The 24,195-nt window shown below is 45.4% G+C and overlaps 1 protein-coding gene across 2 annotated transcripts in view; it reads left to right on the forward strand.

Moving 5' to 3' along the window:
• Nucleotides 1-7,925, forward strand: part of KCNG3 (potassium voltage-gated channel modifier subfamily G member 3) — a 35,092-nt gene extending 27,167 nt beyond the window's left edge. Inside the window, exon 2 of one of the 2 annotated variants that reach the window (XM_056568158.1) lies at nucleotides 2,827-7,925. In XM_056568158.1, coding sequence (XP_056424133.1) covers nucleotides 2,827-3,472 — 646 coding nt within the window. In that variant the 3' untranslated portion in view covers nucleotides 3,473-7,925. The remainder of the gene's footprint in view (nucleotides 1-2,826) is intronic. The other variant, XM_056568157.1, reaches the window with a different exon arrangement.
• The last annotated feature ends 16,270 nt before the right edge of the window (nucleotides 7,926-24,195 follow it).

Below are 24,195 nucleotides of genomic sequence, written 5' to 3' on the forward strand. Positions count from 1 at the left end.
TATATGTGTGTGTATATATATATATATATATTTTTTTTTTTTTTTTTTTTTTTTGTCTCATCACATCAGGCTCATCACATTATATAACAAGTCAGAATACCCCTCTAATGTTTAATAATGTGTAGAGTGGTTCATTCCGTGTAATGATTCCTCCTTCTCTGTATTTAATGTGAGGTACATGGTGGTTTCTGTATGTCTCAAATAAACAGTGTGAATTCTGATGCTTCTGCTGGAAGCTGATACATCTGCAACACCAGAGAGTTCTATCTTTTCAAAGTATATCTGCAATGTTAAGAATCGCTGTCTATGATGATAGTGTAATTTTCTTTTCTCTAGATGTAGAGAATGCCCCCTTTAACATGTTCAATGATTAAACCACCACACCATTGTGTGCCAAGATTCCGTAGTCTCACTGCTTTTACAGTGAAGAATTTTTGTATGTGGTGATGTTCAAACCTTCTTTACTCTAGACGTAAAGGATGACTATTAAGCACATTCAATAAATCAACCATTACAACACTATAGAATTGTCAAATCAGGTACAGTGACCAGAGTTCATTGAGAAAGAGACTCTGAAAGAGACTGAAATTGGCACAATAAAAAGTTAGATCCTACATTTGAATCTTTGCTGATCATGCACGGATTGCGCCTACATGTCCCGGATTCTTTTTTGGTCTTTGTACCTGATTCAACAAGTCTACTGATCGACATGGGTAACCCATGCTCTGATTCCCGGGCGGCTGCACCGTATCTCCTTGTATCAAGCTTTGATGGTAGTTGTGTATCCTACATAACTGGAAAAGATGAGCATACCCTCACCCCGTGTACCCCTGTCTTCAGTGTAACGCTATACATACGTACTGTCCCAAGGGAATCTCTGCCCTTTGTTTTTCCTGAAACTAGCTATAACACCATAGAATTGCATTGCATCGCTGCTTTTCTAGTAAAGAATATCTGTGAGGACGCTGAACATTAAAACTTTGTGTGGCAGAGAGTTCCATTGCATCACTGCTTTTACAGTTAAGAATACTTTGTCTATTATGATGTTAAAATCTTCTTTCCTCTGGACGTAGAGAATCCACCATAACAGCATCATGTAGCAGAGAGTTCCATTGCATTGCTGAATTTACTGTAAAGAATCCCCATATGTGATGATGTTGAGCCTTCTTTCCTCTAGATGTTGATAATGCTCATTGAACTTGTTCAATGAATCAACCATAACAGCATGTGTGGCAGAGACTTTCATAGACTTAGTGCTTTTACAGTAAAAATTCCCTGTTTCTGATGATGGTGACACCTTCTTTTCTCTAGATGTAAAGGATTCTAACTTGAAAGTATTCAGTGAATCAACTAACGCAACATCAATTGGCAAATAATTCCATTTTAATACTGCTTTTACAGTAAAGAATCCCTGTGTGTGATGATACTGAAGCCTGATGCCCTTTGAACATATTTATTGACTTAACCTTCAAAACAATGTGTTGCAGAAAGTTCTATTGTGTTACTACTTTTACAGAAAATAACCCATATGGGTGATCATGTGGAAACCTTCTCGAAAATTTTTAGTGAATCAACATCATTAGTCAGTTAATTCCATTTATCACTACTTTTACACTAAATAATCCTTGTGTGTGATGATGAAAAAAAAACTTCGGTCGCCACGCCCCCTCTCATAGACATAAATGGAGTAGTTGTGGTCTGACATCACAAGGGGGCGTGGTGTGATGTCAAGACCACAGCCGCCCAAACCCAGCATTCTGTTCAGAATGCTGGGTGCTCCACGGAGATCGGGGGGTCCCAGCAATCAGATATCTTATCCTCTATCCTTTGGATAGGGGATAAGATGTCTAGGGGTGGAGTACCCCTTTAAGGGCAATTAATTTATGTCCTTTGAATTTATGACCAATAGGATATTTAAAGGGGTACTCCGGTGAAAACCTTTTTTCTTTTAAATCAACTGGTGCCAGAAAGTGAGACATATTTGTAAATTACTTCTATTAAAAAATCTTAATCCTTCCAGTACTTATTAGCTGCTGAATGCTACAGAGGAAATTCCTTTCTTTTTGGAAAACTGATGACATCACGAGCACAGTGCTCTCTGCTGACATCTCTGTCCATTTCAGCAACCGTGCATAGCAGATGTATGCTAAGGGCAGCATGGTGGATCAGTGGTTAGCACTGCTGCCTTGCAGTGCTGGGGCCTTGGGTTCAAATCCCACTAAGGACAACAATAAATAAAGAGTTATTATTATTATAATGACATCAGCAAAGAGCACTGTTCTCGTGATGTCATCAGAGAGAATTCCAAAAAGAAAAGAATTTCCTCTGTAGTATTCAGCAGTTAATAAGTACAGGAAGGATTAAGATTTTTTAATAGAAGTAATTTACAAATCTGTTTAACTTTCTGGCACCAGTTGATTTAAAAGAAAAAAGGTTTTCACCGGAGTAGCCCTTTAATGTAAAGATTGCAGATTACTATTATGTATAAATAGCACATAATATTGGGGTAACAAGATGTACTAGGAATTATCAGCACATACTTTCTACTTAGCTATTTAGGTTGAATAAGAAGACATTACACTTTAATCCCCATGGAAGACAAATGTCATCTCACTCGGGTGCTTCTTATATGTAGCTTTCTACTTAAATGTAGTTGTCTCATCTATTTGTGATTCTAATGTAAAGTCTGTTTTTCCACATTTACATAATCCTATTGCCGCTTACTTAAACGCGGGGTTAAAAGCAGAACCACAGTGATGACGGTGAAGGACACTCTTTCAAATATCATTATGAAAATAAATAATTCAACATGTTTTCTTTCCGCAGGATAATTGAAGCTATCTGCATCGGCTGGTTCACGGCAGAGTGCATCGTCAGGTTCATTGTCTCCAAGAATAAGTGTGAATTTGTGAAAAGGCCCTTAAATATCATCGATCTGCTGGCCATCAGTCCTTATTACGTCTCCGTACTCATGACTCTTTTCACAGGGGAGAACCCTCAGCTGCAGAGAGCCGGGGTGACGCTTAGGGTCCTGAGGATGATGAGAATTTTTTGGGTCATAAAACTCGCAAGACATTTCCTCGGTCTCCAGACGCTTGGCCTCACTTTGAAACGCTGCTACCGAGAGATGGTCATGTTGCTGGTGTTCATCTGCGTAGCCATGGCGATTTTTGGAGCGTTATCTCAGCTGCTCGAACACGGCTTGGACCTTGAGACCAAAAACGAGGACTACTCGAGTATACCGGCAGCCTGCTGGTGGGTGATTATTTCAATGACCACTGTAGGCTATGGAGACATGTACCCAATATCTGTCCCCGGCAGAATACTTGGAGGAGTGTGCGTGGTCAGCGGGATTGTCCTCCTTGCGTTGCCTATCACGTTCATATACCACAGTTTTGTACAGTGTTACCATGAACTCAAGTTTAAGTCTGCAAGGTACGGCAGAACCCTGTCCAATGAGTACTTAGACTGATATACGGCAGAGCTTTGTTATATGAATATTTATTTTGTTATTTAATATTATTCAGGGCTACACGAGATCCCTAAAGCATAGACAACATGGCGCCTGTCCTTTCTCATATATATACACATTACTCATGTTTTTTTATCATATGGCACACAATAGGAAGAGACACAGGGCTGGGCCTTTCATCAATGATTTGCTTGTGGTCGCCAGACTCAATGCCAAGAGCACCTCATTCTTCTGGTTGATTCCAGTAAGCACAAAGGTGATTTCTTAGTTAATCTCAGTCAAAAGGGTTGTCTGCTATAATTTTTTAAAGGGGTCAGCTTGGGTTAAAAAAAAAAAAAACATTACTCATCCTCTTTCACTGGTGTTCTGATGCTCATTAGGTCTCTGTTGATCTCTGCTTCCTGATCCCATCTTGATGCACCGAAAATGCTCACTGCCAAATGCCAATCACTGGCGGCAGTGGTGACCACAGGTTCGGGGAGCTTGTATTTCTAGCCATTTCCTGTGCGCCAAGACCATCCACTTCCTACGGGGCACTGACACTCCTGATAATTCCAAAGGCTGTTATACCAAGCGTCAGGGATGTCATTTGGAAGACGATGGGATCCCATATTACCAACTAATCAGGTCCCCTTAAAGGGGTACTCCACTGCTCAGTGTTTGGAACAAACTGTTCTGAACTCTGTAGCCGGCGCCGGGAGCTTGTGATGTCATAGCCCTTCCCCCTCATGACGTCACACTCCGCCCCCTCAATGCAAGTCTATGGGAGGGGGCGTGACGGCTGTCACACCCCCGCCCATGGACTTGCATTGAGGGGGCTGGGCGTGACATCACGATGGGCGGGGCTATGACGTCACAAGCTCCCGACACCTGCTCCAGCATTTGGAACAGTTGAGCAGCGAAGTACCCCTTTAAACCTCCTCACTCCTTTGTCATCCCCTAATGGGCTAAATTTGATGGGCCCCTGGGCTGGGAGGAGGGGGGATTTCTGTAATTATGGGCCTCTATCAAAGGAAAAGAAGTATATTTTGGCCTCTATATGTAATATATGTGAAGTGGTCTCTAATCAAAGCAGTGCATTGATGGTAAGGAGTGGCAGCTTACAGAACAATGTGTACCACTGGTCTAGACTACTCCTTCTGGGCCTCTTCCAGTAGTCCTGCCAGTATGAAGTCATCCTAATTTAAGAGTAGGCTAAACTTGTGTAAATCTAGTGGGTTTGAAGCGTACCTAAGCGTACTAAAAAAAACTAAATACATTTCACATGTCCTAGGGACACCCATACCCCAACCAATGTGATCAAGCTGGGAGAGAGGCATGCGCAGTGTTTCGGTCAGTGTTTTCTTGAGTGTGCAGTCCCTGTGGGGATGACATGTCACAGGAACAAGAAAAAAGCAGTGACAATTGGATACGGAAAGCCATCAGAACAATAGTTGCAGGGGATCAGGGTTGGTATAATTTTTTATTTTTACACTATCCCCAACCACATTTTTAAAAACTTGAAAAACCCTTAAAAGATGGCCAACTATTCCTCCTGACTTTTCCATACACATGCATGGTTCCGCCTAGCATGCACGAGGAAAGATGGGAAGAGAGTAAGCCACTGCTATCCACTGCATATCTCCTTTAAGAATTAAAGCATCAGTGTTTCCAACCTTTTTCCCAATGAACATTGGCCTAACCCTTAAAGGGGTACTCTGCTACTCAGTGTTTGGAACAAACTGTTCCGAAAGCTGAAGCGGGCGGCGGGAGCTCGTGACGTCATAGCCCCGCCCCCTCACAACGTCACACCCCACCCCCTCAATGCAAGTCTATGGGAGACTTGCATTGAGGGAGTACGGCTATGACGTCACAAGCTCCCGGCGCCGGCTCCAGTGTTCGGAACAGTTTGTTCAAAACGCTGAGCAGCTGAGTACCCCTTTAATATACATTAGATTGTTGGATGGTTCCACCATGAGCAGGTTTGGGCCTCAATAATCTAATGTGTATGGCCACCTATAATATAAGGTAGTAGGACAATATTCTGGTTCAGTGCCCAGAGCTACTAGTGTAAAGAAAAACAATCCTCTTTATAGACAGTTTATGGCAAGAGTCAAACTTAAGACCTGCTGGTCTATGTGGGGTTCCAGGAACATAACTGCTTGGTCACTGTTCTTCCAAGAAATTAGAAAAATCAATTATGGATTTGGAGAAAATTATTTGAATTCAATCTAAAAATAACATATTAAAGCCATACTTTGGCCTGATTTTGAAGGATAAATATTCCCTATGAATCTCTCTGAAAGACCTATGAAAATAAGTCAGAATCTGAGAATCTGTTCTCTGTACCAGGAATGTTTTCTATTTTTTATGTAAATTCTCTCTATTTTATTATCCAAACTTCCTGCTTGTTTAGATGGCAGCCGCAGAGTGCCTCATTACAGGTTCTACACCGTCCACAGGGTCACCACAGGAAAGCAATTTAATTCAGGAGCTACCGAAAGTGGATTCCTCATTATGGTATAGAACCATTTCTGACTTGTCTGGGTCACTTCTCTTATCTCTGTTCAGGGGGTCCTCTTATGTTATTAGAAGCCTACTGATCATGTGCGTACTTTTCTCTGCAGGGAATGTCTCTGGAATTAAAGGGGTACTCCGGTGGAAAACAATTTATTTTAAATCAACTGGTGCCAGAAAGTTAAACAGATTTGTAAATTACTTCTATAAAAAAAATCTTAATCCTTCTAGTACTTATCAGCTGCTGTATACTACAAAAAAGTTATTTTCTTTTTGAATTTCTTTTCTGTCTGTCCACAGTGCTCTCTGCTGACGTATCTGTCCGTGCCAAGAACTGTCCAGAGCAGTATAGATTTGCTATGGGGATTTGAAATAAATTGTTTTCCATTGGAGTACCCCTTTAAAGGATGTGTTCATCTAAATGTTGACTACTGAGAAGTTCTCCAATGTTCTTATTGTAAAATAAGTAATGAGTTGATCACAACTGTGAAACAATACTAAGCTTTTGGGTTGCTATATGTACGGCATCCATTTTAGGACATCGTCAGTCGTCAGCCGTAACTCCGTCCCGCATCGGGCGAAACAGCGTCCCGCCTCCTCCCTCACACCAATCACCATCATCCTTCAGCCACAATTCCCTCCTTCCTCCTCCGAAACTCCCTCATCCAAAACGCCATCATGCCTCAGACATTGAATAGCATGTACAGCAGAACCCGTTGAGCAGAGAGCCGACACTGACTCGGCTCTGCTACACGGCAGGAAGGTTTTTCGTCTGAGGGATGACGGAGGGTGGGGGATGGTCAGAGGGAGGAGGCAGGACGATGTTTCGCCTGACGCGGGACAGAGTTACAGCTGACGACTGATGATGTCCTAAAATGGACACCGTGTATATGCTATAGGTAAATACATAGTATACCATAGGTTTAATAGGAACCTATCACCAGGATTCTTGGATTAGTATCTATAAAGTCCACTATCAAAACCAGATTAGTAGGTGCAGTGATGTTCACCACTCAACTGCTACCACCCCATGTCAACTCCTTATTGGCAAGGAGTATCAGAGCAACTTGTAAATATGAAGATTATCCAGAATGACCTGTCATGACTCTTAGTAATTGTGATGATCCCTGGAGGCTTCTCCCCACCCCACAAGCTTATATTCAGACAGGGAGAGGCCTAGCAATCATGGCTGGTGGGGTGGAGAGAAGCTGCTGGGCCACCCCAATGACTTCTGGTTCAGGGCGCTTAAAAGCCATGAAATGTTCCCTTTAACCCAACTACTGTCAGGGTCCCATAATGTCATATTAAAGAGGTTTTTAGGAACTAGCATTTAAGTATATTAAAAGATTTTAAAATACCATCTAGGTATACCTTATTCAATACATTTACCGGGGCATTAATTCGGATGTTGAATGCATAATTCCATCTCTGCTCTTTCACATGCATTGTAGATCAAGTGCCGTACATTCGATATGTAACCTATCAAAGCTGGGTTCTTCTCCCCATGTACATGCCATCATTACTTGATGCAGCTATAGGATGTATTTGGGAGAGTTTTGGATTGCTGGGAGATTATTGGAAGCGCATGGATAGAAGTCATGTTGGAAGGTAGTAGAGGGATGAATTAAGGACTGCTGACCTCCTCCTAAGCTAGAGGTTCCAAAGTACAACTAGCTGCATGCGCCAGAAGAATAGAGTCTGCAAAAGAAAAAGAAAAATTCAAAACAGTGCTAGTCAATGATCTTTTTTCTGCTGGAAGCTGTAAATCACTGTATTTATACTCATACAGGTAAGTCTGTCAATCATTGAGTGAGAACGCCCACTGGACTCCTAAGCCCAGAATGAGCAGAGATTTCAATCAATAACTTACAAAGAATGATAATTTCAATCTACTACTAGATATCTACTGTACAATAGGAGAACATTTCACTATGACAGCTTACCTTTAAAAAAAAAAATATATATATATATAAATATATATATATATATATATATATATATATATATATATATCAATATTTCCTTTATTGACCTATTTATTGCTCTCCTGACGGTTTTGCATAGATGGGTGGGGAGAGATGCAGCTCACACTGGTTGGTACAGTTGCTGTACAACGCCCAGTGAGTTCCGTGCACAAGAACTTGCTGGGTGTCATGTGCTTACCTCAGCAACTGTACCAATCTGTGCAGAACGAGCTGCACAGATCGTGCACAATGAAGTTCCGTGCACGTGTCCTGTTCCTCAGAAGAAAGTCTGTGCACAAAACTTCACTGAGTATTGTACAGTTTCCTCGGCTGTTTCTCCCCACTCAAAGTATGGGACTTACACATTACCAATGGGAAATCTATTTCAAGTGCCTCCAATTATGGTTGTGAAAAAATCTTATTTCACTGTTAAAAAACAAAAAGCAAAACTGATACCTAAATTGAATTTGAATGAGGAATTTTCTCTTTGAATCCCTCTGATGGACCCATGTACATAAGTCAGAGCCTGGGAATTTGTTGTCTGCTCCAGGAGTAATGTATATTTTTATGTAAATTCTCTCTATTTTGTTATCCATAAGTCTTACATGTTAAGACAGCGGCCGCAGCGTGCCTCATTACAGGTTCTACACCGTCCACAGGGTCACCGCCTGAAAGCAATTAAATTCAGATGCTCCCTAAAGTGGATTTGTCATCACGGCATAGAACCACATTCTGACTTGTCTGGGTCACTTCTCTTTTCCCTGTACAGGAGTCCTCTGAGGATGTTAGAAACCTTCCGAATGTTAACTTTTGAAAATCCTCTAAGGGATTTAAAATGAACAACGGAAAACCTGTTTCAAATTCCTCTAAATATGGATGTTCTTTTAGTTTATTCTGAAAATAATAAATATATAAGTTGTGCTTTATCTTCATTTTCAATAACAAATGTTCTCAGTGATTTTCTTTTTCTAATTTTCATTGTAATCTTCTTAAATGGGTTTTCAGGGACCGTTTTTTCAGGATAGATGATCAATAGCTCATCGACACCCCAATGATTAGGGGTTTGCCAGAGCTGTGGTGCCCACATACACAGAAAACAGAGGTGAAAGCAGACAGTGCCATACATTGTGAAGTGGCTGCTCTGGGTTACAGCAGCTTAATCCACAATGAAGGAAATGGTAGCTGAGTTGCAGTAACCCAGCATGGCCACTAGAAATGTCCGGAGCTGTCTGTTTCTGACTCGGTTTTCTGTAAATGGGGGCGTCATGGTTCTGGCAAACAGCTAATGACCCCCACTGATCGCCACCAATCTGATACTGATAACCTACCCTAAGAAAAGGCCACAAATAAAAAAAAAATGTCTTGAGAATCCCCTTTAATAGGATATTCCAGCCATAGACATCTTATCCCCATTCCAAATGATAGGGGATAAGATGTTTGACCGCAGAGGGCCAGCCGCTGGGACCCCCCGCAATCTCCGTGCAGCACCCACATTCTATGCCGGGCTGCTGCTCTAGTCTGGGAAACCTCTGTGTTTCTGGGACTGGAGATGTGACATCACACCATGCCCCCTCCATGTCTCTGGGAGGGGGCTTGATGGCTGCCATGCCCCATCCCATAGACATGAATGAAGGAGGCATGACATTATGTATCCAGTCCCGGAAACACAGAGGTTTCCGAGACTGAAGCAGCAGCCCAGCATAGAATGCGGGTACCTGCTGCTGGGACCCCCCGCAATAAGACATCTTATCCCCATCATTTGGATTGGGGATAAGATATCTATGGCCAGGATAGCCTTTTAAATTCAGGATCAACTAAGGAAAGATCAGTACAATTAAAATGTCTTTATTCTGGCATAACTGGAACCTGCCAAAAATGTGAATAATATACAACTTGGATTATCTTCGAGGGTATAAAGACTCCAAAATAAAATTCTATATGATTTCTTATAAAAATAGTTTTACATCTCAGATCAGCCCCCTGTGTCCAGTCTATGGAAATCCAAGATCTTTCTGTTGTTCTCAACCAGAAGCAATATGAGATGTTGGATTATTCATGTATCGTAGGTTATTTTAGGTTATGCTGCGTTGATGTTAGTGAAGGATCAGGGATTGTGTGATAAGGTATTGCAACTTTTCTTCTGTCTCTTCACAGTGCTCTATGAGGGAAATTTACTAATGGTTTTGTGCCAGTCTTCTAAGCTTCTCATGCTACTTTTTTTTTTTTTTTAACATAGTTTGTAAGGTTGAAAAAAAGATAAATGTCCATCAAGTTTAACCTAAAACCCTACTGCGTTGATCCAGAGGAAGGCAAAAAAAAAAGACAAACATACATTACAACAACCCTGCTCACAAGAAAGTGAGCAGGGTTTAATGTAAGGGGCATGGCCACCAGCAACCCAAAAGAATTAACATAACTGATGTAAATGATGCTATAAATATATGTCTGCTCATACTGGGCATATCTTTACTTTTGTAGTGCACAGACAGCCAAAAAATGCACCATATTTATTTAGAGGCATTTACCTGTTATGTCAAAAGTTTTAAACGGTCATGATTTCAGTGCTGAGAGCCCCACAAATCATTAGGACAAGCAGAAAGATTCTCAGCGCAGCAATCTCCATCCAATTTCAAAGGGAAAGAGTTTGCAGAGAGTCAGGGACTAAAATGCACCACTGTATGCTTCAAAATGTTAAAAAATTTGGACATGTCACTATTTTTAAGTCAGATAAAGTTATGGTCTGGGTGTATGACGTGCACTCACAATGTCTGGCATTAACCCTTTAGCTACCACAATCAAAGTCTATCATGGCATCTTAAAGTTGTAAAATATAGATGCCAGTCCTTTTGGGGGGGCATTATGATTGTGGGGTCCCAATTAGATAAGATGTCAGCAAAAGGTCCCTCACCTTCCTCTGTGCCATCCAATTTTCATTCTGCTAATCAAGTCTTCTTCAGCAGGCTGGAGAAGCAGAGCGCTGATAACACTAATCAATGCTATGGCATTGCATTGAACAGTGTTTACAATTGAAAAGGTGCATGTAATAGTCCCCTATGGGAACAAAAAAATTGTGAATAAAATATTTTTATTTTTTAAGTGATAATAAATGTCCCCTAAATCACCAGATTATATAAAAACAAAAATAACTGGTTTTGCAGTGTGTGGAAATATCTGAACTATTAAAATATAAAGTTAATGACACCACACGGTAAATGGCTTAAATTTAAAAAAATACTAAATTCAAAAATTGCAGATTATTGGTCAATTAATTAATAAAATGTTATAAAAAAGTACCATCTAAACAAAAATGGTACAGATAAAAACTACAGATCACTGCATAAAAATGAGCCCCAAAGGCCCCTTATATGGAAAAAAAAAAAAAAAGTTATATGGGTTAGAACATAAAATGTTTAAGCTTACTAATTTACTTACAAAAAGGTATAATTTTTTTTAAACCAATGTAACTTTATGTAACTATGATAACCTTAGACCTTATCTGTCCTGTGTCACGGATCGGCAGGCTGGAGGTGGATCCTCTGTGTCAGAGAGGGTTTGGCGAGGACCGTGTCGGTGGACCGGTTCTAAGTAGCTACTGGTTTTCACCAGAGCCCGCCGCAAAGCGGGATGGTCTTGCAGCGGCGGTAGCAACCAGGTCGTATCCACCGGCAACGGCTCAACCTCTCTGACTGCTGAGATAGGCATGGTACAAGGGATAAGGCAAGAGCAAGGTCGGACGTAGCAGAAGGTCAGGACAGGCAGCAAGGATCGTAGTCAGGGGCAACGGCAGGAGGTCTGGAACACGGGCTAGAAACACACAAGGGAACGCTTTCACTAGGCACAAGGGCAACAAGATCCGGCAAGGGAGTGCAGGGGAAGTGAGGTATAAGTAGGGAGTGCACAGGTGGAAACTAATTAAGCTAATTGGGAAGATTGGGCCAGGCACCATCATTGGTGCACTGGCCCTTTAAATCTAGAGAGCTGGCGCGCGCGCGCCCTAGAGAGCGGAGCCGCGCGCGCCAGAGCATGACAGCCGGGGACCGGGACAGGTAAGTGACCTGGGATGCGATTCGCGAGCGGGCGCGTCCCGCTGTGCGAATCGCATCCCCAACGGCCATGACAGTGCCGCGCTCCCGGTCAGCGGGACTGACCGGGGCGCTGCAGGGAGAGAGACGCCGTGAGCGCTCCGGGGAGGAGCGGGTACCCGGAGCGCTCGGCGTAACAGTACCCCCCCCTTGGGTCTCCCCCTCTTCTTGGAGCCTGAGAACCTGAGGATAAGACTTTTGTCCAGGATGTTGTCCTCAGGTTCCCAAGATCTCTCCTCTGAGCACTTGACTACAAAGGGTCCAAGATAACGTGGTCCGAGATAAAAACTGGGGACACGGAAGCCGAAATACTTGGTGGAGAGCCACACAAAAACAGGAGGAGCTCTTCTCTTTTTTCCGGCAAGCTTCTTCACCCGGGATGAGGCCAGCATGAGGAATTTCAGAGTCTTTTTCCAGATGGTGGCGAAGCCCCGGGAAGCCACATCAACAGCGGGCACACAAGAAGGCGTGGGGGTGGGGAGGGAGGGAAGAGGGTCAAGCCCGGCACGGGGCAGAGTGTCAACAGGACGGAAGCCGTGAGGAGGAGACACAGCATAGTCCAGACAGGCCTTGGGGAGGCCAGGTAAAGGGGGAGACACAGAGGCTTGACTGACGGGACTGGGAGCAGACGTGAGGCACTTCCTGTGGCAAGAAGCACCCCAGCTCCCGATCTCCCCGGTAGTCCAGACAAGGGCAGAAGATGGGGGTTGGAGCCATGGCAGACCGAGGAGGACTTCAGAGGAGCATTTGGGCAAAACAAAAAGTTCCATGCTGAAGAGCAGGGGTTCTGTGCGGTAACGCACAGTGCAGTGTAGAAGTAAATCTTCTTTCTTCCTGCGGCGAGTCCTCTCTTCAGGGGTCAGGCGGGACCGATCCAGTTGCATAGCCTCCTCGGCGGGAGGCACAGGGGTGGATTGCAAAGGATACTGTAAGAGAGGTGCTCCGGGCGGTGTGGCACATGGCAGGGCCTTCCCAGGCAGGAGACCACGGCAGAGTCTAGAGTCCTCATCAAATTTGTCCGGCAGGGACAAGCAGGGGTTAGGAGCGGATGGTTGCTGCGGAGGAGTTGCAGGAGCCGGCGGAGGAGATGGTTGTTGCAGCTGCTGTGTCTGTGACTGAAGTTGCTGTATCTGCGACAGCAGCTGCTGTATCTGTGACTGAAGTTGCAGTGTCACGGTGGTCAAGTATGCCAGCTGGTGATTTCGTTGGGTGATCTTTAGGGCTTGCTGGGCGATCACCGTGGAAATGTCGGCAAGACTTGACAGCGGCACCTCAGCGGAATCCATGGCCGGATCTACTGTCACGGATCGGCAGGCTGGAGGTGGATCCTCTGTGTCAGAGAGGGTTTGGCGAGGACCGTGTCGGTGGACCGGTTCTAAGTAGCTACTGGTTTTCACCAGAGCCCGCCGCAAAGCGGGATGGTCTTGCAGCGGCGGTAGCAACCAGGTCGTAACCACCGGCAACGGCTCAACCTCTCTGACTGCTGAGATAGGCATGGTACAAGGGATAAGGCAAGAGCAAGGTCGGACGTAGCAGAAGGTCAGGGCAGGCAGCAAGGATCGTAGTCAGGGGCAACGGCAGGAGGTCTGGAACACGGGCTAGGAACACACAAGGGAACGCTTTCACTAGGCACAAGGGCAACAAGATCCGGCAAGGGAGTGCAGGGGAAGTGAGGTATAAGTAGGGAGTGCACAGGTGGAAACTAATTAAGCTAATTGGGAAGATTGGGCCAGGCACCATCATTGGTGCACTGGCCCTTTAAATCTAGAGAGCTGGCGCGCGCGCCCTAGAGAGCGGAGCCGCGCGCGCCAGAGCATGACAGCCGGGGACCGGGACAGGTAAGTGACCTGGGATGCGATTCGCGAGCGGGCGCGTCCCGCTGTGCGAATCGCATCCCCAACGGCCATGACAGTGCCGCGCTCCCGGTCAGCGGGACTGACCGGGGCGCTGCAGGGAGAGAGACGCCGTGAGCGCTCCGGGGAGGAGCGGGGACCCGGAGCGCTCGGCGTAACATCCTGTGTGTGCAATGATAACAAAAAACTAGGGTTCTGTTCAGGGGTTACTGCTTGAAAACTACCAAATTCCTAACCATCTATCTGTGTTCAGACGTCGGAATTTCTGTGCATAATTCCACTTAGAATTCTACACGAAGATTTTTCTGCAGCACAGTCCCATTGAATTCAACGGGATTCTGCTGCGCTGTGCACACAGCAGAATTTCCGAGCCAGATGTTCATTCTTTCTGTGGACTCCGCAGGGAATGCAAAGCCGTCTATGAGATGGCGCATATTATGCCGGTGCCTGCAGTCTCCGGAATGTCCACACAGAGATGTTCCATGCGGAAATTCTGTAGTGTGAGCATAGCCACTCCACTCCACATATACAGCATGTCTTTGACATTGTTTTCTGATAACATTGTAGCACCTCGCTATGCAGGTTCTCATCATTCTCAAATGGATTCACCTAAATGTATGGATTAAAACATACATAGTCCCTGCCCCACTTGCTCAGCCTGCATGCTTCAAGCAGGGAGGATGTTATAGGGTCGAGGCAAGACCAAGATGGAAGTGAGCTTCTGGGGAGCAAGGAAAGGTAATAAATGTTCTGCTCTCTAAATAAGCCCTTTTATTTAACCTGTTTACAAGAAAACAAGAAGGAATTTTCAAAGACTTGCATTTCATATGTCGGTCTTAATCCAATTTACAGAGCAAAAAGATGCCCCAAATTTATTGATGCCTTAATGATATATTTTTGCATTTTTGTTTTTTACTCCTGCCTTTTTAATAGCCATATTTCTTTAAATTTTTTACCTTACAATGCATATGCGTACTTTGTAATGACATAACTCATTTTCCCACAAAATCTATAACACCCCCCCCCCCCAAAAAAAAATATATATATATATATTTTGTGGGGGCAAATTTTTAAAAAAATCTACATTTTGCAACTTTTTGGTGGTTTGTTTGCCCAGTGCACATTTTGGTGAAAATGTATGTACTCTTGAAAAAACGGTTGAAAAAAGTCATATGTCCATCAAGTTCAACCAACCATCAGTAGGTATATTAGGTTATTTGTAAATTATCCTATAAGAAAGAGAAGTGATTGGCCCCAAAAATAACCTCCATATGGGGTTGTCTTCTGCTGACGTATTGGGCCCCAATATGGTACCAATTGATAACATACATGTAGCTGAACATCGAACACATTTCTAATTCTGAAGATGGTGGGAATGATGAACGGATGCTTCGGTTTTCAATATACATATTCAATGTGGTTAAAGTTGGACTTTAAATGTTCCTTACCAACAGAACTATATATAATAAGAAGACCAGATGTCAACAGAAGCACAACATGAAATAAGGTCAAAGCCTTGTATTTTTGATTATTCTTATTCTTAATATTTTTATTATTATTATTTTTTTTTTTTTTAAACATACATTTTCATTGGTCATAAAATAAAACTCCATTGCATAACTGAAGTGACACAATTTGCAGAAAATCCATTTAGAGCGGATTGCACTAGAGATTATTTGCTGTACGTAGAGCTCAAACAAAATAATGCCTGATCGCGGGAGTCCCGCTGCTGGAGACCCCCGTGATCTTGCACACGGCACCCCGTTTGTAATCAGCCCCCGGAGCGTGTTCGCTCCGGGTTTGATTACCGGCGACCACAGACCCTCCCGCAGGCTTGCATTGAGGGGCGGAGCGTGACGTCACAAGGGGGTGGAGGCGTGACGTCACACGCCGTCCGCCCTGTGGTCGCCGGTAATCAGACCCGGAGCGAACACGCTGTAGGCACACTATGGGGTTGGGTCACCGGCGGATCCGCAGCGTATTTTACGTGTGACCCTACACTAAAGAGGTTATCCTGTAAAAAAGCTGTTTTCTACAAATATGCCCAGGCTGCTTGCTTTAAACGGGCATTGTCACCCTGGTACTGAGACCACCACTGATCAGGAGAACCAGTCCAGAAAAGTGTGCTGCATTGCTGTTCACAGTCTGGGTCTTACTGCTCTATAGACATATAGAGGGTGAACAGCACAGACAAGTCACTGAGTTCTCCCCTCTCGTTCTCCTTATCGGTGGGGGTCTCCGCACTGATAAAAACGTTTAACATGTCTACGTGACATTTCAAAAGTTTTTCTAAGTGACAGTGGAAAAACCAAAACTGCACATACCTCCCGCACTCCCCCACTGCCTCCGATATTCCTGCTCCAGTCTCCGGTGCTCTACTCTTCCTGGTTCTGTTGGTCAGTGCGTCAGTTACATAGTTAGTACGAAAACATCAAGTCCAACCAAGAAATTGAAGAGAAAGGGTATGGATGAATGAAAGGAATGGCAAGTGTTTTGACATTTCGTCATAAGCATTAATGGTATATTGTTCTAGGAATGTATCTAATCCTGTTTTGAAGCTTTCAACTGTTCCTGCTGTAACCAGTTCCTGAGGTAGACTGTTAAATTCACAGTTCTTATAGTAAAGAAGGCTTATCGCCCCTTGAGACTAAACCTTTCCTTCTTCAGATGGAGGGAGTGCCCCCCTTGTCCTTTGAGGGGGTTTAACCTGGAACAGTTTTTCCCCATGTTTTTTTGTATGGGCCATTTATATACTTATATGCGTTGATCATATCCCCCCTTAAACGTCTATCAGCCTCCATCCACCCCCCTTTTTTTTTTATTAAGTTCCCGTCCATCTGACCATTGCTGGAAAGTGTCATCTAGTCATTTAAATATTGAAATTTCTATTTCTTGGGAACAAAGGGGCTTAGCAACAGGATAAAGGATAAAAGGGGTGCAGCAACAGGATAAAAACAGCATTGGAATTGGGGACATTTATATGGAAAACTGATTTTTTTTATACTGGCCACAGGCCCTCTTTCGTAAGGCTGGATAGTTTCCAGGTTATTAAATGAATTATTGTACAGTCATGTTACAGGAAAAATAACACATTTGGAAGAAAAAATTACCTCCAAAACACCAAAAAATTAAGCCTTAAAGGGGTATTCCAGAATATTTTTTTTTATTTGACTATGCTACAGGGGCTGTAAAGTTGGTGTAGTTCATAATATAGTGTCTGTACCTGTGTGTGACGGTTTTCTCACAATTCTTCTGTGATTTTCACTCCAATATTTATTTTTACCAGCATACAAAATTACTGTTGTCTCAGATTTTTCCCAGCTTGCAATGCGGCCGAGACCTGACTCACTAGTCAGCTGATGACAGGGAGCCTGTCTGCTTCAATGGGTGGAGGGATCGCTTGGTGGGAGAGAGATCAATCTGCAACAGCTGTAGGCACCCTGATTGAAAATCACACTGATTTGATTGGATGCAGCTCATTTATGTTTTAATGGGTGGAGTGGTTGATGTGTAGGAGGGAGGAAGATGGAATTGTGGGATTTGTAGTAATAAAAAAAAAGTCAAACAGGAAATACTAGTTCACAAACAGCTAGCCACAGTGTTATGGTAATCTCACAACATAGCCATTTAACCCCAAGACAAGCGCAGATCCTTCCTAAGCATGTCCATTACTGCCTGCCAGGTACGTACTAAAATCACCTTATGGTGGAGAACCCCTTTAACTTAATTTAGACATCTTTGTCTAGTGTTATACAGCGTATTGTCAGGATTATTGGATCCCAGATTAAAGGAATTTTACTCTATAATAAGAAATCACCTGTAATGTCTCTTACTATTGTCACGATTCGGCTGGCTGGAGGTGGATCCTCTGTGCCAGAGAGGGATTGGCGTGGACCGTGTTGGTGGACCGGTTCTAAGTTGCTACTGGTATTCACCAGAGCCCGCCGCAAAGCGGGATGGTCTTGCAGCGGCGGTAGCAACCAGGTCGTATCCACCAGCAATGGCTCAACCTCTCTGACTGCTGAAGATAGGCGCGGTACAAGGGAGTAGACAAGAGCAAGGTCGGACGTAGCAGAAGGTCAGGGCAGGCAGCAAGGATCGTAGTCAGGGGCAACGGCAGGAGGTCTGGAACACAGGCTAGGAACACACAAGGAAACGCTTTCACTGGCACAATGGCAACAAGATCCGGCGAGGGAATGCAGGGGAAGTGAGGTATAAGTAGGGAAGTGCACAGGTGAACACACTGATTAAGCCTGCTGCGCCAATCAGTGGCGCAGTGGCCCTTTAAATTGCAGAGACCCGGCGCGCGCGCGCCCTAAGGAGCGGGGCCACACACGCCGGGACAAGACAGACGGGGAACGAGTCAGGTACGGGAGCCGGGACGCGCATCGCGAGCGGGCGCCTCCCGCATCGCGAATCGCATCCCGGCTGAGAGGGATATTGCAGCGCACCCGGTCAGCAGGTCTGACCGGGGCGCTGCAAATGCGAGGATGCTGCGATCCGGGGAGGAGCGGGGACCCGGAGCGCTCGGCGTAACAGTACCCCCCCCCCCCTTGGGTCTCCCCCTCTTCTTGGAGCCTGAGAACCTGAGGATAAGACTTTTGTCTAGAATGTTGTCCTCAGGTTCCCAGGATCTCTCCTCTGGGCCACAGCCCTCCCAATCCACCCAAAAACTTTTTTTCTTTCTGACAGTCTTGGAGGCCAGAATCTCCTTCACGGAGAAGACGTCAGAAGAACCGGAAACAGGAGTGGGGGAAACAAGTTTGGGAGAGAAGCGGTTAATGACAAGTGGTTTAAGGAGAGAGACATAGAAGGCATTGGGAATACGAAGAGAAGGAGGAAGAAGGAGTTTGTAAGAGACAGGGTTAATCTGGCACAAGACCTTGAAAGGGCCAAGATAGCGTGGTCCCAGTTTGTAACTGGGGACACGAAAGTGGACATATCTAGCGGAGAGCCATACCTTGTCTCCGGGAGCAAAAATGGGGGGAGTTCTTCTTTTCTTATCGGCAAATCTTTTCATCTGGGATGAAGCCTGTAAAAGAGAATTTTGGGTCTCTTTCCATATGGTGGAAAAATCACGAGTCACTTCATCCACCACGGGTAAACCAGAGGGCAAGGGAGTAGGGAGGGGGGGAAGAGGGTGACGGCCGTACACCACGAAAAATGGGGATTTAGCAGAAGATTCGGAGACTCTGAAGTTGTATGAGAATTCGGCCCATGGTAGAAGATCTGCCCAGTCATCCTGGCGGGAGGAAACAAAATGCCGTAAATAGTCACCCAGGACCTGATTAATTCTTTCTACTTGCCCATTGGATTGGGGATGATAAGAAGAAGAGAAGTTTAATTTGATCTTGAGCTGTTTACAGAGGGCCCTCCAGAATTTAGACACAAATTGGACGCCTCTATCCGAGACGATATGCGTGGGCAAACCGTGAAGGCGAAAAATGTGTACAAAAAATTGCTTTGCCAACTGAGGCGCTGGAGGAAGACCAGGAAGAGGAATAAAATGTGCCATCTTGGAAAATCGATCAACGACCACCCAAACAACTGTGTTGCCACGGGATAAGGGTAAGTCCGTAATAAAGTCCATACCAATCTGTGACCAAGGCTGTTCGGGGACAGGCAGAGGATGAAGGAGGCCAGCAGGCTTCTGGCGAGGAGTCTAATCCCGGGCACAGACCGTACAGGCCCACACAAAATCAACAACATCAGTCTCCAGAGTCGGCCACCAATAAAAACGAGAGATGAGTTGCAAAGATTTTTTGATGCCCGCATGGCCTGCGAGGTGGGAGGAGTGTTCCCATTTGAGAATCCCGAGACGCTGGCGTGGAGAAACGAAGGTCTTCCCTGGAGGAGTTTGCCTGATGGAGGCTGGAGAAGTGGAGATCAGACAGTCAGGAGGAATGATGTGTTGCGGAGAGACCTCTACTTCAGAGGCATCAGAAGAACGAGAGAGGGCATCGGCCCTAATGTTCTTGTCAGCAGGGCGAAAATGAATTTCAAAGTCAAAACGGGCAAAGAATAACGACCACCTGGCCTGGCGAGGGTTCAGTCGTTGGGCAGACTGGAGATAGGAGAGATTCTTGTGATCAGTGTATATGATAACTGGAAATTTTGATCCCTCCAGCAGGTGCCTCCATTCCTCAAGCGCCAATTTAATGGCCAATAGTTCTCGATCCCCGATGGAGTAATTTCTCTCCGCCGGGGAGAAGGTCCTAGAAAAAAAACACAAGTCACAGCATGCCCGGAAGAATTTTTTTTGTAGAAGGACAGCTCCAGCTCCCACTGAGGAGGCATCTACCTCCAATAGGAAGGGTTTAGATGGGTCAGGTCTGGAGAGCACGGGAGCAGAAGAAAAGGCAGACTTGAGATGTTTAAATGCGTCTTCCGCTTGGGGAGACCAGGACTTAGGATTGGCATTTTTCTTGGTTAAAGCCACGATAGGAGCCACAATAGTGGAAAAGTGTGGAATAAACTGTCTGTAATAATTGGCGAACCCCAAAAAACGTTGGATAGCACGGAGTCCGGAGGGGCGTGGCCAATCTAAGACGGCAGAGAGTTTATCTGGGTCCATTTGTAGTCCCTGGCCAGAGAACAAGTATCCAAGGAAAGGAAGAGATTGACATTCAAAGAGACATTTCTCCATTTTGGCATAAAGTTGATTGTCCCGAAGTCTCTGAAGAACCATGCGGACATGCTGACGGTGTTCTTCTAAGTTGGCAGAAAAAATCAGGATGTCATCCAGATAAACCACAACACAGGAATATAGGAGATCACGAAAAATTTCATTAACAAAGTCTTGGAAGACGGCAGGGGCGTTGCAAAGGCCAAAGGGCATGACCAGATACTCAAAGTGTCCATCTCTGGTGTTAAATGCAGTCTTCCATTCGTCCCCCTCCCTGATGCGGATGAGATTATAAGCACCTCTTAAGTCCAGTTTGGTAAAGATGTGGGCACCTTGTAAGCGATCAAAGAGTTCCGAGATAAGAGGTAAGGGGTAGCGGTTTTTTACCGTGATTTTATTAAGTCTGCGGTAATCAATGCAAGGACGTAGGGAGCCATCTTTTTTGGACACAAAAAAAAATCCAGCTCCGGCAGGGGAGGGGGACTTGCGGATAAACCCCTTTTTTAAATTCTCCTGGATGTACTCCGACATGGCTAGAGTCTCTGGAGCAGACAGAGGATAGATTCTGCCCCGGGGTGGAGTAGTGCCCGGGAGGAGGTCAATAGGACAGTCATAAGGCCTGTGAGGAGGTAAAGTCTCAGCTTGCTTTTTGCAAAAAACGTCAGCATAGTCCATATAAGCCTTAGGAAGACCGGATACAGGAGGAACCACAGGGTCACGGCAAGGAGTACTGGGAACCGGTTTAAGACAGTCCTTGTGACAAGAAGTACCCCAATTCTTGATTTCTCCTGTGGACCAATCAAGGGTTGGGGAATGGCGTTGAAGCCACGGTAATCCAAGAAGAATTTCAGAAGTGCAGTTGGAGAGGACCAAAAATTCAATTTTTTCGTAATGAGGTCCGATGCACATTAGGAGAGGTTCCGTGCGGTAACGCACGGTACAGTCCAATCTTTCGTTGTTAACAGAATTGATGTAGAGTGGTCTGGCGAGACTGGTCACCGGGATGTTGAACCTGTTGATGAGAGAGGCCAAAATAAAATTTCCTGCAGATCCGGAATCCAAGAAGGCCATAGCAGAGAAGGAGAAGGTAGAGGAAGATATCCGCACAGGCACAGTAAGGCGTGGAGAAGCAGAGTTGACATCAAGAACTGTCTCACCCTTGTGCGGAGTCAGCATACGTCTTTCCAGGCGGGGAGGACGGATAGGACAATCTTTCATGAAGTGTTCGGTACCGGCACAGTACAGGCATAGATTCTCCATGCGGCGTCGTGTCCTCTCTTGAGGTGTCAAGCGAGACCGGTCAACTTGCATAGCCTCCACAGCGGGAGGCACAGGAACGGATTGCAGAGGACCGGAGGAGAGAGGAGCCGAGGAGAGAAACCGCCTCGTGCGAACAAAGTCCATATCCTGGCGGAGCTCCTGACGCCTTTCGGAAAAACGCATGTCAATGCGGGTGGCAAGATGAATGAGTTCATGCAGGTTAGCAGGAATTTCTCGTGCGGCCAGCACATCTTTAATGTTGCTGGATAGGCCTTTTTTAAAGGTCGCGCAGAGGGCCTCATTATTCCAGGATAATTCGGAGGCAAGAGTACGGAATTGGATGGCATACTCGCCAACAGAAGAATTACCCTGGACCAGGTTCAGCAGGGCAGTCTCAGCAGAAGAGGCTCGGGCAGGTTCCTCAAAGACACTTCGGATCTCCGTGAAGAAGGAGTGTACAGAGGCAGTGACAGGGTCATTGCGGTCCCAGAGCGGTGTGGCCCATGACAGAGCTTTCCCAGACAGAAGGCTGACTACGAAAGCCACCATAGACCTTTCAGTAGGAAACTGGTCCGACATCATCTCCAAGTGCAGGGAACATTGCGAAAGAAAACCACGGCAAAACTTAGAGTCCCCATCAAATTTATCCGGCAAGGATAATCGTAGGCCGGAAGCGGCCACTCGCTGCGGAGGAGGTGCAGGAGCTGGTGGAGGAGATGGTTGCTGGAGCTGAGGTAATAGCTGCTGTAGCATCACGGTCAGTTGAGACAGCTGGTGGCCTTGTTGCGCTATTTGTTGCGACTGCTGGGCGACCACCGTGGTGAGGTCGGCGACAACTGGCAGTGGGACTTCAGCGGGATCCATGGCCGGATCTACTGTCACGATTCGGCTGGCTGGAGGTGGATCCTCTGTGCCTGAGAGGGATTGGCGTGGACCGTGTTGGTGGACCGGTTCTAAGTTGCTACTGGTATTCACCAGAGCCCGCCGCAAAGCGGGATGGTCTTGCAGCGGCGGTAGCAACCAGGTCGTATCCACCAGCAATGGCTCAACCTCTCTGACTGCTGAAGATAGGCGCGGTACAAGGGAGTAGACAAGAGCAAGGTCGGACGTAGCAGAAGGTCAGGGCAGGCAGCAAGGATCGTAGTCAGGGGCAACGGCAGGAGGTCTGGAACACAGGCTAGGAACACACAAGGAAACGCTTTCACTGGCACAATGGCAACAAGATCCGGCGAGGGAGTGCAGGGGAAGTGAGGTATAAGTAGGGAAGTGCACAGGTGAACACACTGATTAAGCCTGCTGCGCCAATCAGTGGCGCAGTGGCCCTTTAAATTGCAGAGACCCGGCGCGCGCGCGCCCTAAGGAGCGGGGCCGCGCGCGCCGGGACAAGACAGACGGGGAACGAGTCAGGTACGGGAGCCGAGACGCGCATCGCGAGCGGGCGCCTCCCGCATCGCGAATCGCATCCCGGCTGAGAGGGATATTGCAGCGCACCCGGTCAGCAGGTCTGACCGGGGCGCTGCAAATGCGAGGATGCTGCGAGCGCTCCGGGGAGGAGCGGGGACCCGGAGCGCTCGGCGTAACAACTATTTCTATACATAGAGCTTTTTACTGAATAAACATTTTATTAAAATATGCGCAAATGTATATTTATAGTTCAGTGCAATTTACAGTATTGAAGTATTGAAGATTTTTGGTAATATTTGAATACCGGGCCAATGTATATTAAAAACTGTAATATGTGATAATATTAGTATTGATTGTGTTCATGCAATTCTAAGACTAGTGCCTAGAAACATTAAACACTTGGAATTAACACAAAACGTTTTCCAATACTTTCTATACATAAATCTGTTTCTCTCCAGAAGGAAGAAAACTCTTATAGTTGCTAAACCAGAACATTCTCCAAAAGGAAGAGTCACCCATGGATGTCCCATGATAGTCTGGGATGAGACTTTTTTTTCCTCCTTGAGTGAAATTAATTTGCATAGTTTTTCCCATGAAGCATTGCTGGTGGCCAACCAAGCCTGTATCACCCATTTGCAGGACTTCTGCAGTTATCCCTGGTTTAGCTTCTGCCTCAGAGAACTTCTCTGCCTCAGCATTTTCACCATCCAATGTTCATATCTCTGCAGCTTCAGAGGACCTTTCATAGGGTTTCACCTCAGTCTCAGCTTCAGAGGACTTCTCATATGGCTTCCTCTCATGGTCTTCAGACTCTACCGTTTCTTAAATTCATTGCTCAGACTCTGCCACTTTTAGAAAAAGTATCTCAGTCTCCAGTAGCTTTAAATGTTTTTGCTGCCCACTCTTGATCTTAGCAGAGATCACCTGCTCACTTTCCAGCAATTCTGTAAAGTTTTTGACAGTATACTCCAGGGACAGCAGTTCTTCTCTCATCTGCTCACTGTGTTATATAAAAACATAACACAGGAACAAACAGAAC

This window comes from Hyla sarda, chromosome 3, assembly GCF_029499605.1.
Source record: "Hyla sarda isolate aHylSar1 chromosome 3, aHylSar1.hap1, whole genome shotgun sequence".
Lineage (NCBI taxonomy): Eukaryota > Metazoa > Chordata > Amphibia > Anura > Hylidae > Hyla > Hyla sarda.